At 40.9% G+C, this 13121-nt stretch overlaps 1 protein-coding gene across 1 annotated transcript in view; it reads left to right on the top strand.

The window, feature by feature from the left end:
• TMED10 (transmembrane p24 trafficking protein 10) overlaps window positions 1-13121 on the top strand; it is a 37745-nt gene that overhangs the window by 14523 nt on the left and 10101 nt on the right. Inside the window, exons 2-3 of the mRNA XM_002914703.4 lie at window positions 5539-5650; window positions 10402-10475. Of these exons, the coding sequence (XP_002914749.1) occupies window positions 5539-5650; window positions 10402-10475 (186 nt within the window). The remainder of the gene's footprint in view (window positions 1-5538; window positions 5651-10401; window positions 10476-13121) is intronic.

Below are 13121 nucleotides of genomic sequence, written 5' to 3'. Positions count from 1 at the left end.
TGTTACAGGAGGTAAAAGTGGCAGTTATTTATCATAATACCAAAGTACTTTAGTAGAATTTAAGAAGAAAAAATAGAAAGCTCTCAATTCTTGAGAAACCAGATGATCTTTTAAGGTGATCTGTAATTAGAGCATTTTAATTAGAGGAAATTTAAAACCATCATTTCAACCTTTTAGACTTTGCCAGCTCTGGCTAGTCATGAGCTTGGCTCAGTTTTCTATTTCTTAATTTTAGCTACCTGCTGATTTATGTAATTATGTTGGGGTTAGTGCATATGACTTTTTTTTTTTTTAGGTCAATGGCTTGGGTCACACACACACACACACACACACAAAGATAATAACTTGCCTGCTAAATAGCTGCAAAGTTACGAACTACATGAGAAACCTACTGATTCTTAGAAAAATTCTAGGATCTCCGAATGCCCAGCAGTTCTTAAGAGCCTAAAATGGAAGTTAAGTTGTCATGTTGCCTGTCTGGATTTCCAGATATCTGGAGAAGCAACCTTCATATGGTTGTGTCAACTGAAGGTCATGGGGAATATAGAAATGTGAAGGCTCGTAGGGATATGTGATCATTACCACATACCTTCAGGGAGTAAATTTCATGCTAATAAACGGTGTAGGCAGTGATGGGTCCTTTGCCTTCAGCTTCTTGTAAAGCATTTGAGTCTTTGCCCTAGGATGAATCCTTAATACATTTTCTTTCAGATGTCATGGAAGAATGTCCTCTTTCAGGTGTCACATCACCAAAACAAGTGATTCTACCATAATTATAGTTATTCAGTGCAATGTAGCAAGGGACAGTTTAAGCAATTTTTACCCCTTCTGAGTACCAGAGTCTTTCAGAAAAACATGGCAGACTTCTTAATTCATTTTGCAGAGTGCTCAGTGGATGATTTTGCTGATGCCTTAATAAGAGTTTTCTTTTTTTAAAGATTTTTTTTTAAGTGCTCTCTACACCCAGTGTGGGGCTCAAACCCACAACTCTGAGATCAAGAGCTGCATGCTACACTGACTGAGTTAGCCACGTGCCCCTTAATAAGGCATTTCTGACTTAAATATAGGCTTTTTGTCATCTAGAGAGGCTCCTGTCCTTAAATTAGTAATTTTAAAAAAATTTTAATCTATTTATCTAAGAGAGTGCGGGGGCACATGCAGGAGCATGGGGAGGGGCAGAGGGAGAAGGGGGAGAGGGAGAGAATCCCAAGTAGACTCCCTGTTGAGTGTGGAGTCCATTGCAGGACTTGATCCAACGGCCCTGAGGCCAGGGCCTGAGCTGGAAACCAAGAGTCATATGCTCAACTGATGAGCCACCTTGGTGCGGTGGCTGGTTTTTCCTAGGCCAGGCCCTTGCCTGACTGTGGAGATGATGACATCTTTGATGACTTTTCAGTGCTGTATTCTTGATGCCATTCCCTGCTGTTCTCTACTGGTTTCATTTACATTAAACATTTCTAATAACCTGTAATCCTTTCCTTCTGCCTTGTGGATTAAATTAGGGGCACCTGGCTGGCTCAGACGATAGAGCCTATGTGACTCTTGATCTTAGGGTTGTAAGTTTGAGCCCCACGTTGGGTGTAGAGATTACTTAAAAAATAAAATCTTTATAGGGGCAGGGAAAAAATTAAAATTAAAATCTTTTTTCTTCTCCCTCTTTTTTTTTTTTTTAAAGAATTAAACTAGTGTGGTGAGCAAATTTGGAAGCTTATTTTTATCCAAGTACGCCTTGGAGAAGTTCTACATTTTCTGCAACTTTATTCATAGGAGCTAAAACTAAGAGTTTTTAGATCAGCTTGAAATGTGAAAATCTGTTATTCCTGCAGTCTGTCTTTTTGAACTTCCTCCTTGCTTTTAAGAATTGTTGTGCTTTTGGGGGGCGCCTGAGTGGCACAGCGGTTAAGCGTCTGCCTTTGGCTCAGGGCGTGATCCCAGCGTTATGGGATCGAGCCCCACATCAGGCTCCTCTGCTATGAGCCTGCTTCTTCCTCTCCCACTCCCCCTGCTTGTGTTCCCTCACTCGCTGGCTGTCTGTATCTCTGTCAAATAAATAAATTTAAAAAAAATCTTAAAAAAAAAAAAGAATTGTTGTGCTTTTGGGAGCTAGGGAGTGGGGATGTGTGAGTATCTGATGGGTAAACAGATTTTGAAGAAAGGAGGAAGAGTGACACCACACTGGTAACTACATATTACTTTGAAACTTGGTTAGTTCCCAGACCTTTTGCCCTATAATATGTGTGTGTTCAAGGTTCTAAAGAAGTCTGTTCTTAAGCCTTTTGATTGATTCAGGAAAAGTATCACATAAACAAGAGGCCTTTAGGAATCTTCAAGGATAAATATTCCTTCCCCCTTGCAGATTATTTAGTTATTGCTGACTTCAGGGCCTCTCCCTTTTGAGTGCCTGCTAACCCCTCCACAGTGGAGAATGGCAGACGGAACAGTGCAGTGTCCCACTTGAGAGGACTCTTCAGGCGCTCTTATTTGCACCATCCCAAAGAATCCATCACATTCTGTTAGTCTTTCTTGGGTTCTGTGCAATCCATCCTTTCAGACATTCCTTTTGTGGGGAGGCAACATGGAATGTAGGAAGAACATGGATTTTAGACTACTTCAAATTGGCATAGACAATTTATTAACCCTGTGATGGGCAAGTTACTAAGTTTCTCATCAATAAAATGGGATAATAAGGCCTCTCTGGGATTGTTGTGAAGATTAAATAAATATTATGTATAAAGTTAATTGCATAATTCCTTAATCCCCTTATCCTTCCAAACCACTCAGTTGCAGAATCTCATGCCTAAATCACTTAATACTTTTTTCTTTGTTCCTGCGTCCTGGCTGCTGAGTGTTGCCACTAGAAATCTATGGTCCACAATCTCAGCTGAACCTCAGTGCTGCCCAGCAAATACTTTTACGTGATTTTTTAAAAAAAGATTTTATTTATTTACTTGAGAGAGTACAAGCAGAGCGGGGAGGAGTAGAGGGAGAGGTAGCCTGACTTGGGGCTTGATCCCAGGACCCTGGTATCATGACCTGAGCTGAAGGCAGGTGTGTAACTGACTGAGCCACCCAGGTGCCCCCTTTTATGTAATTTTAGTCAACTTTCTTCTAGTCTTATGCAGAGGTCAGAAGTTGGTGGCCCAGAAGAACTTGGCTCTATAGACCTCTTTTGTTTGCCCTTGAGATAGTTTTTCATATGTTGGGATTGGCTTTGAGGATTTAAAACTTAGGACATTTCAAATAAAAGTTAAAATGTCTAGCTTCTTTTGAAAAAGTGAATGCTCTGAAAACCCAGCGTGACATGGCAGTCATTGGTTTCTCTCTTGAGACAAGCACATCTTCTCACTTTGCCAAATCGTCCGCGACCTTGTGGACTTACACTGACTGGCCCATTAGATTCAGTTACATTGCTCACTTGGTCCTTGTGGGCATTGACCTTTTGGTTTTGTCCTATGGGTTGTCCTTCCTTAAAATCCCTCAAAATTTTCCCCTTCTCCTCATACCCAAAGCCTTCATCATTTCTAACCTAGAATAGTGGAATAGTGTCCTAATCCATCTTTTTATCGCTAGTGTTGTCCTGCTCAAGGGACTTGTCTTCACAGTATTATCAGATTCATCTTTCTGAATTGCAGACTGAATCACATCACTCTCTTGTTTCAAATTCCTCATTGCCTTTCCACATTGTACCAAATGAAGTTTAAACTCTCTAGCATGGTGTTGCATTTCTACATGATCTGGCTGGTATGTCTCTAGCCACTTAACCTCTCTGTGTTTCAATTTCCTGCTATGGAACGTTAAGAGAAGGAATAGTTCTTACCTATAGCATTATAATAAAAATTAAATTTAAAACGCATATAAAGCACTTGGCATAGTACTCAACCTTTAGTAAGTGCTCAGTATATATTAGTTATTAGTATTATGATACTGCTATGTTTTTGTTTTGTTTTTTTTCTGGACCGCAGGTCTTCATATTTGCCTTTTCTTTCCTTCTGAATGTTTTTACATCCCTATTTTTCCCTTAATTGCAGCTCATTCTTCAGGACTTCGCCCACGTGTCACCTCCACAGTACACTCCCCGAACCTCCATATCTGGTGGCACCTGTGCTTACCTCTAGTAGTGCACTTTTCACATTACAGTGAAGTCTCATTTCTTATTCGTCTCATTTAGACTTACAAGCTCTTCGAAGACAGGAACAATCTTACGTATCCCTGTATCCCCAGTGACCAGCACAGATCTAAGCATTGACAAATTAATGAACGATCAACATCATTCATGGCCAAAGATATTAATTAATATTCCTAAGTATTAGGGAATTTGGAAGATGTGCCATAAAACCTTTTTTAATTAACCTCTCGTTTCAAATTAGTCTAGCAGTGAAAACTATTCTTTAGTTATTGTATTTTTCCCCAAAACGAAATACCTTTATTTCTGACCGTAAGTGGTACATGCCTTTGTAGAAAATCGAAAGAAAAATACAAGTATAAAGAAGTCTTACTACTCAGAAAAAAAAAACTAGCGTTATTAAAGTGCTTTAAATGCATAAGCTTTTGTGTGCTACTCGGTTTTATTTAAAATCTCACCTATAAATGAATCTTGTTTTACAGACAGCGTTAGCACATCTAGTTTAATATAAGGAAGCTACTACTTTTGTGTTCCATATTGCAAGTAGCTTCCTGTCTTAAATACTGAAACGTGCCTTCTGCTAGGGCAGCCATGGGCCCCAGGGAAGAAGTTGCAATCTAGTGTGTCGTATTACTGTGTCATTCCATATTACTGTGTTTTATGTATGTCCATTCATTTACCAATGTATGCTACTTCATCTGTGCTTACAGGCCATTCTCTACAAATGGAGCAGTTTCAGTTTGGAGAACTAGAGCTAACAACTTAGAAGAGAGAAATTATCATTGGTGGAAGCCAAGGATGTCTTTTTTAGGACAAATTTCTTGTTTATCCCCCCATGCTTCTCTGCCACCCCATTTGACCATTGATGTGAAATTTGCAGGAATAGATCTTCCAGATCCTATTTTCTTCTCCACGTATGCCTTCTTTCCTTCTCTTTTTGCATGAGGTGCCCCATTTCCATTCTCTGCCCCTACCTCCACCCCATCAAGATTTGATTTACAGAAGAGATGTGTTCTTTATCTCCTTTTTGTAGTACATTCTTCTGGTAATTTTCCACTTCATTTTTGTGACCTGCCCCTTTCTAGGTAGTGATACTGGTATACATTTTATATAGCAAACTTGCCAATAAGGCCAGTTTATATCAACTGTATCGCCTTTTTGGTATGGAAAGACATTCCATAGCAGTGACGTATTTTAGCCTTCGGTGTGGATACTGTTTGAATAAATAAAATTTGCTGTCTTTGGGTTTCATCTTCTAATCCAATTCTTGGCTTTAAGAATGAACTGAACATAGTCATAGTAATTAGAAATATCAACTGTCTTCTGTAGACAATGTTTCTTTCCATTCTCCAGTTTCTGTAAGTTCTCTTCCCCAGTGTTACTTGCTTCCTGATCTTACTTACTTTTTATTTTAGATCACAGATTCTGCTGGTCATATTCTCTACTCCAAGGAAGATGCAACTAAGGGGAAATTTGCCTTTACCACTGAAGATTATGACATGTTTGAAGTGTGTTTTGAGAGCAAGGGTGAGTAATCAGAGTGTTTTCCCTGAATTAAGTGTCTCCTCTCAGGTTAGAGCATGAACTTTCTTTCTTGGGCTATTACAAAGAGGAAATGGAAACTACATTTGTTTATATGTCTTTCACACATATAAGTGAAAGTTGGCCAATCAGCTGAGTTCATGTACAGGAGTAGGCATTTCTTGAATGCCGTGACGTATTTGGCTTGACGGATAGAGTTGAATTTTGTGTAGATGCTGGAAAATAGTGCATTTATGTATATATACTAGTGACATGTTTTCTCAAGGATTAGAAATAGGGTCTGTCTGACAAACAATATATGGCAAAGTTAGAAATAATTTTGGTCTCCAGAGAACTTCCCTAGTTCTGTCGTGCTATGGACTCTTCTGTGCATCTCAAGGCCAAGACCCCATAGTACCTTTTAGTCTGTTACTTGATGGCTTCTGTGCTCAGTAATGGGTGAAAAGGTGGATTCCTTTTTACTCCCTATTCATTAGCTTAAAGGACACTAGATTCTAAAAGCTTAATGCATTTATACATTGTTATATTAGTTGGGACCCTTTTGGGCTGCAGGACAGAAAAACTCAAACTGCCTTAAAGAAAAAGAAGGGATAGATCATTTGACTCTCTGAACTGGGAAGTTTGCAACGTGGTGCTGACCTCAGGCACAGCTGCATCTTGGGGTTTTAACGGTATCATTGGAGCTCTACCTCTCTCTTAGTGTTTCCTTTCCTTGCCTCCATTTAATTTTAGTCTCAGGCTTCCTCCGTGTGGTAGCAAAAGGACTCATGGCAGTTTTACGTTTGTAGAATGTTGAGAACATAGGATCCTAGAAGAAGAGCAAGCACCTTTGCCAACAGTGCCAGTAGATTCCCAGGAATGGCAGACAAACCAAGCTGCTTTTGACAGTTAATCAAGAATCGATTCCCCTGATCTAAAGTTGGTCAATGTAGCCTAAAAGCTAAGGGAGTTTGCCAGAAGTAAATGGACTAATAGATTAAAAATAAAAAAGGATTTTAATGGTGATTTCATGACTGATATCCTCTCTGCTCCCACTGGTGCCAGTTCCAGGATGTCTCAACTATATTCTAGACATTTCCACATGGTTGTGCCACTCTTACCTCAAAACCAAGATGTCTAAGACTATGTTCACAAGCCTCCCTTTCAGCCTCCCCTCTCTTATCATTCCCTTCTCTTATCCCCTCTCTTATCTCTTACCAGTGTTATCACTATCCTTCCAGTTACTTGGGCTCACATTTTGAAATTATTTTTGCCTTTTTCAGCCTATCATTGAGTTATACTGATACTTCTTTCAAAGTATCTTCTGTTTCTGTCACCACACAAATCTGAGCTCTAGTCTTTTAAATCATGGATTATGTTGGGGTGCCTGGGTGGCTCTGTTGGTTAAGTGGCTGACTCTTGATTTTGGCTCAGGTCATGATATCAGGGTCCTGGGATCGAGCCCTGCGTTGGGCTCCATGCTGGACGTGGAGCCTGCTTAAGATTCTCTCTCTCCCTCTCCCTCTGCCCCTGTCCTTCCTCTAAAAACATCTATGTGTATGTATATATATACACACATAGTATAGTCAGCACTCAGTTTCTAGTTTCATTTATTTTGATATGGAAACGTGATACCTTTCTTTGGAAGGTACTAGTCTTTGGAGCACCTTTTAAAAAATTGTCCATTTGACAGAGAAATGCAGAGAAGTTTGGTGTTTTTTGTGTTTTGGTTTGTTTTTCACAAAAGGGACCCTTTCGAGCCATGATGTCAGCTAAAGGGATAGGCTAGCTGGTCTGTGCAAGAGATGGTATGGTCTAGACTGAGAATAGCCAGAGGCCTGTGGTTTTGTGGTTTCACTTGTGTTTGAATAGTACTAATGCTGTGCTGTGGTAACAGAGAGATGGTGGGAAGAGTCTGTTAAGAAGAGAATATCTTTTTATTTTTTTTAATTTTATTTATTTATTTGACAGAGATAGAGACAGCCAGCGAGAGGGAACACAAGCAGGGGGAGTGGGAGAGGAAGAAGCAGGCTCATAGCGGAGGAGCCTGATGTGGGGCTCGATCCCATAACGCCGGGATCACACCCTGAGCCGAAAGCAGACGCTTAACCGCTGTGCCACCCAGGTGCCCCAAGAAGAGAATATCTTAATCATTTGGGCCAGGTGGCGTTGTGAGCTGATTCAGTTTCATAGTTTTTAAATGAGGAAGGAGAAGCAAAAATCTGCGCTGCATCTCTTATGAGCCAATGCTGTGATCAAGATTACACATTGGATTTGGGAAAAGAGATCTCCCTCTCTGGGTGCCACTTTTTGTGTTTTGTTTTGGAGACTTACTGGATTATTGCTCAGAAGGCATTTGTGACTTAGTTTCTTAGTCCTACCTAAGCAGTCATTTCTGTTGCTTTCTCTCACTTTTTTTTAAATTTACGGTTTTTTGTTTTTTAAAGATTTTATTTATTTATTTGACAGAGACAGCCAGCGAGAGAGGGAACACAAGCAGGGGGAGTGGGAGAGGAAGAAGCAGGCTCCTAGCAGAGGAGCCTGATGTGGGGCTCAATCCCAGAATGCTGGGATCGCACCCTGAGCCGAAAGCAGATGCTTAATGGCTGCGCCACCCAGGCGCCCCTAAATTTACATTTTTAAAAAGATATTTATTTATTATTTTAAAAAGATTTTATTTATTTTTTTGACAGAGAAAGAGACAGCGAGAGAGGGAACACAAGCAGGGGGAGCGGAAAAGGGAGAAGCAGACTCGCCACTGAGCAGGGAGCCCAATGTGGGGCTTGATCCCAAGACCCCAGGATCATGACCTGAGCCAAAGGCAGACTTACCTAACGACTGAGCCACCCAGGCACCCCAAGATTATTACTTATTTGCCAGAGAGGGAGGGAGCACAAGCAGGGGGAGTGGCAGACAGATGGAAAAGCAGGCTCCCAGGGAGCCCGATGCCAGACTGGATCCCAGGACCCTGGGATCATGACCTGAGCCGAAGGCAGATGCTTAACCGACTAAGCCACCCAGGCGCCCCTCATGTGCATTTTTTTAAAGATTTTTTTTTTTTTTATTTTTAAATAATCTCTTACACTCAGCATGGGGCTTGAACTCACAACCCCAAGACTAAGAGCTGCGTGTTCCACCAACTGAGCCAGTCAGGCGCCCCTCTGTTGCTTTCAAGTCGATCTTTCTAATCTATCCAAAAGAACTTCTTTACTGTCTTTTAAACATGCTGTACTCATTTCAGTATTTGAGCCTTTGACTGTGCTTTGCCCTTTGCCTAGAGTACTTTGTCCTTGCCTTTAGGTGCCCTCTCTTTAGTGAAGTCTGTCCACAACTAATCCCTTCCCTTCTCTAACAGTTACTCCATAGCTGGGATTATCTGAACCGGTTTTTTCTCTTAAAGTTTTTACTTCTTTGCATCTTCATTGTAGCTGTTATGCATGTTTGTCTTAGATCCCCGTCAAATTATTTGAAGGCAGAGATCATAATTCAGTCACCTAGTGAGTTCTCACTGAGTCGTTATTGAATTGACCTCAGTCCATTTCAGAAACTCCAGTGTTCAGGCAGCAGAGAGTGTAGTACCATTTTCTCTGGCTTGTACTTTGAAGAACTCGTATGCTAAAGTGCCACTGTTTCCCTAAACTCCTAATTCCGTGCAGGCAGTTTTTTGGTTTTTTTTTAAAGACTGTATTTATGTATTTATTTATCAGAGAGAGAGAGAGCGCACAGGCAGGGGGAGCAGCAGGCAGAGGGAGAAGCAGGCTCCTTGCGGGCAGGGAGCCCAATGTGGAACTCGATCCCAGGACCCTGGGATCATGACCTGAGCCGAAGACAGACACTTAACTGACTGAGCCACCCAGGTGTCCCCCATGCAGGCAGTTTTTTATTTCATAAATAATTAGGTGAATTCCAGGAGATTGGGGCTGAGCAATTTTCTGGGACTCTTGAGTCTTTCTCTCTCTCCTACTTGATGATTTAAGATTAAATTATTTTTTGATCAGTCTGAATCAATTTACCATTTCTAATATGAGCCTGCCTCTGTTGGCCCCACTATCCCAAATAGACATTTCTCTTTCTAAGTAGCATCCCTGAAAATTGAACTCTTCTTTACAAGTGTTTTTCTTGGGCTGTTCTCTTTTAAGTGTTTTGTGGGTCCTATAACACTTTATTAACCTACTGAAATGGCCTTACATTGACCAAAATGTTTGAATTAAAGTGGAATATTAGCTAAATCCTGTGTTGTTTTCAGTACTCACATTTATACTAAGTAAATCCGAGCTTAGCATATACCCAGTAATCCTTTTTTTTTTCTTCAAAATTTGGCAGGGCACCCTTTTCAGATGTGGAAATGTACCTTTTCAATCTTAGTTGGTGCCCACTACCTATTGGTCTCTATGCCACTCAGTTTTGTACTGTTTTGACTTGAATTTTATTTCCTAATCCAGTAAGCCTGTATGTTGTCTCTTCTGCTATTCTGTCTCTCTGTAGTACCAGCTACAGTGTCTTGTGTCCTGCCTGCTCAGAGATGTTTGCCAACAACATGTTCTCGTTGCTTTCTGGCGCCCCACACAGATAGAGGCTTTGTCTGGAATGCTTGTGATTTTAGCCAGAGCCAGGAATTTTCTGCAGCTGAGTAGGGGGAGGAGTTGTGGCTGTTTCCCTCTATTGAGAGGGTAGGGGTTAGAGAGAGGGAGGGTGGGTGGGTGATTTCCCGGAATTTTAAATATTCTACACAATGAGTCTTTTGATTTCTTTCTCAGGAACAGGGCGGATACCTGATCAACTCGTGATTCTAGACATGAAGCACGGAGTGGAGGCGAAAAATTACGAAGAGGTATGTCCTGCTAACAGCCAGTAGCGTGCCGTGCTAGGAGGTTTCTGTGACGTAGTCAGGCCAAACTGGCTGTGCTTTGCCCAGAAGGCTTTTGTTTTCTCAGCAGTCATGTGACAGCCAGCTACAATCTTACTGATACAAAAAGTTGTGTTAACAGCCTTGAACAGTAATTCTGGCTCTGCCTTTGGTCAAATGACTGAACCAGCTATCCCATAGACATGTTGGTGTATAGGGGTGCCTGGGTGGCTCAGTTGGTTAAGCGTCTGCCTTCGACTCAGGTCATGATTTAAGTTGATTAAAGTGATTTAAGAAAATTTTCTAGGACTGATGAACCCACAGAAAGTTGCTCCATCTTTGGTCAGGACCTGGGAAGGAAATGTCCTAAAATGGAAGAAGATTGGAAGTGAGCGGCTAATTCTGCAACAGGAAGTAGTAGTACAACAATTGCAGCTCTCTCAGTCTTTCCTCTTTTTCTTAGTTCAGATGTCCAGTAGAACAGCCCAGGCTGAGTTATTTGTAGGTGAGCAGCAATAGCGAGGGAGGCGGTGGAGGTAGTGAATGGAAGACAGTTCCTGGTAGAGACTTTGAATTGCTTGTTTCTGTGTCTAAGCTGGTGTAGTTAAAAAACAAAAAGCAAGAGAGCCTCCTTATTTGGTGAACTGAGGAGTAATTTGAAATAATCCTTTTAAACTTTGATGGTTGAGAAGAATCTTAATTATATTTAAATAATGTATGTTAAAATTCCATTGTAAGGTATACCTTGTATAAAAGGTATACAATGCTATTGTAAGGTATAAAAGAGAAAAATGTTGTTGCGGTTATTCTGAGGTAGAATAGGTAGGATGATTTTCAGTTTTCGATGACTGCTGTATATCCTTAACCTGAGACAGCTGTCTGAGCCAGCATGCATTGTTAACAACAGAAATTTTACCTGTTGTAACTTTTTCCTCCTAATATGATGAGTGCCATTATATTAAATAATAGGGCATTGGATTAGACATTAAACATCATTTTTCCCTCTAAAACAGAGGGCGTTATTGTGAGTTTACATAGAAAATGATGGGGACGTCTCTGTCATAGAGCATGTTAGAACTCCTATTCCTTCTGGAATTTCTGCCATCCTTGGACTTTGTTGACATCAGGGAAGGGCCTTTATCTTTCCTGACCTTTTGCTTAACCCAAGAGGGGAATCCCTAGCAGAAAGGAAACCACAGCACTTCCTTTGCCTGCTTCCTGCTTTGGAAGTCTGGCACGTCCTAAGCGTGTCGTTACGCACATGGTTACAACACAGCTCTAAATTCTGTTTCTTAACCAAGTAACTCCTGCTACTACTCTTTGGTGATCTTACCACCAACCCCTCCACCCCGCAAAAAAGGCAGAGCAAACTGAGACAGAGGAGAAGTGGTTTCAACACAGGCCAAAGGCAGCCCTTTCCTAAGTCAGTGGCTTAAATCTTGCTTAGAAATAGCTGTTACTTGTCTCTCAGCAAATGCCTGTGACAAGAACATGAATAATGGAATTACTTGTTCTCTGGTTAATTACCAGAGAGCACTGAGCGTATGTAGAGGTTTTGAGGCATTTAATTTCAGGCCCTTGAGGTAATAGAGAGCTTTTATCTCCAGAGGATTTAGGCCTGTCGGCATAAGCATTTGGCTTTGGGAAGGTGGCACATTTCTCTAAGTTTTTTCACATCCGAAGTATCTCCCTCACAGTTCTGGGCTTCATGATTCTGAAATCCCTTGTGGTTTTGTAAAATTGAATAGTAGTCCGTGTTTCAGTAGCTGGACAGAGTACTACAATACGTACTAAATTGTTATATAGAGGATTTACTTAATCAGTGCATGTGGAATTGCTATGTAAACAATACAAATGTAAGATGATATTTAGAAGCTGGCATGGTTGTTCTATTGTAAAGAAGCATAGAGTCTTGCAGTTTGAATTCGTTAGAGTTCGGAATGCTTATGTCCTCAGAAATAAAGCACTTGTGATTCCCTCTGTTGAATTTTAAGGACCTTTCACCACTTTCTTTTGCCCATTGGGGGAGGGACATCTTTAGAGAGTCAGTACGTGAATTGAGCCTTTTATTTTTTTATTTTTTATTTTTTGAGTTTGTGGTCTGTGAACTAGAGCAGCTGCTTGCGAGGACTAATTGTCTAATCCTGCAGTTGTGGAAATGAAGGCAGCAACTATCCCACAAAAAAGGAGCTATCTGACACATCCTCCAACTCTGGGGCTGTATATGTCCCTTCTTGATGGGGATGTCAGCATTTTCAGTACAACTAAAATCTTGTTATGCCTGTGGGTTCTATTAGTATGTCATTTGCTATCAACATGTATACCAAAAACATAGTTGCCCTTGTTGGAGCAACAGCTGAAGACTTTTCATAAGTTCTACTTTTTGGATTGCCCTCAGGAAGGAGGCGCTCTGGTTCTGCATACTAGATCCAAAGTCCTTTTCTCAACATGAGTTAAATGAAATAACATAATGGGCAAGGCACCTGAACATAGTTTGGTTAGTTCAGTAGATTTTGGCTCCCTTCTCCTACCCTTTCTGTAAACTATGACAGAGTAAATAGGATCATGTTAAATTTCAGATAGCCCTAAAATTGGCAGATTTATCTGGCCTTATTTTGACACATTCTTGAC

This window comes from Ailuropoda melanoleuca, chromosome 14 (genome assembly GCF_002007445.2).
Source record: "Ailuropoda melanoleuca isolate Jingjing chromosome 14, ASM200744v2, whole genome shotgun sequence".
In the NCBI taxonomy this organism is placed as follows: Eukaryota; Metazoa; Chordata; class Mammalia; order Carnivora; family Ursidae; genus Ailuropoda; species Ailuropoda melanoleuca.
The sequence above is the reverse complement of the archived record's forward strand: the minus strand, read 5'-3'. Positions and strand labels throughout refer to the sequence as shown.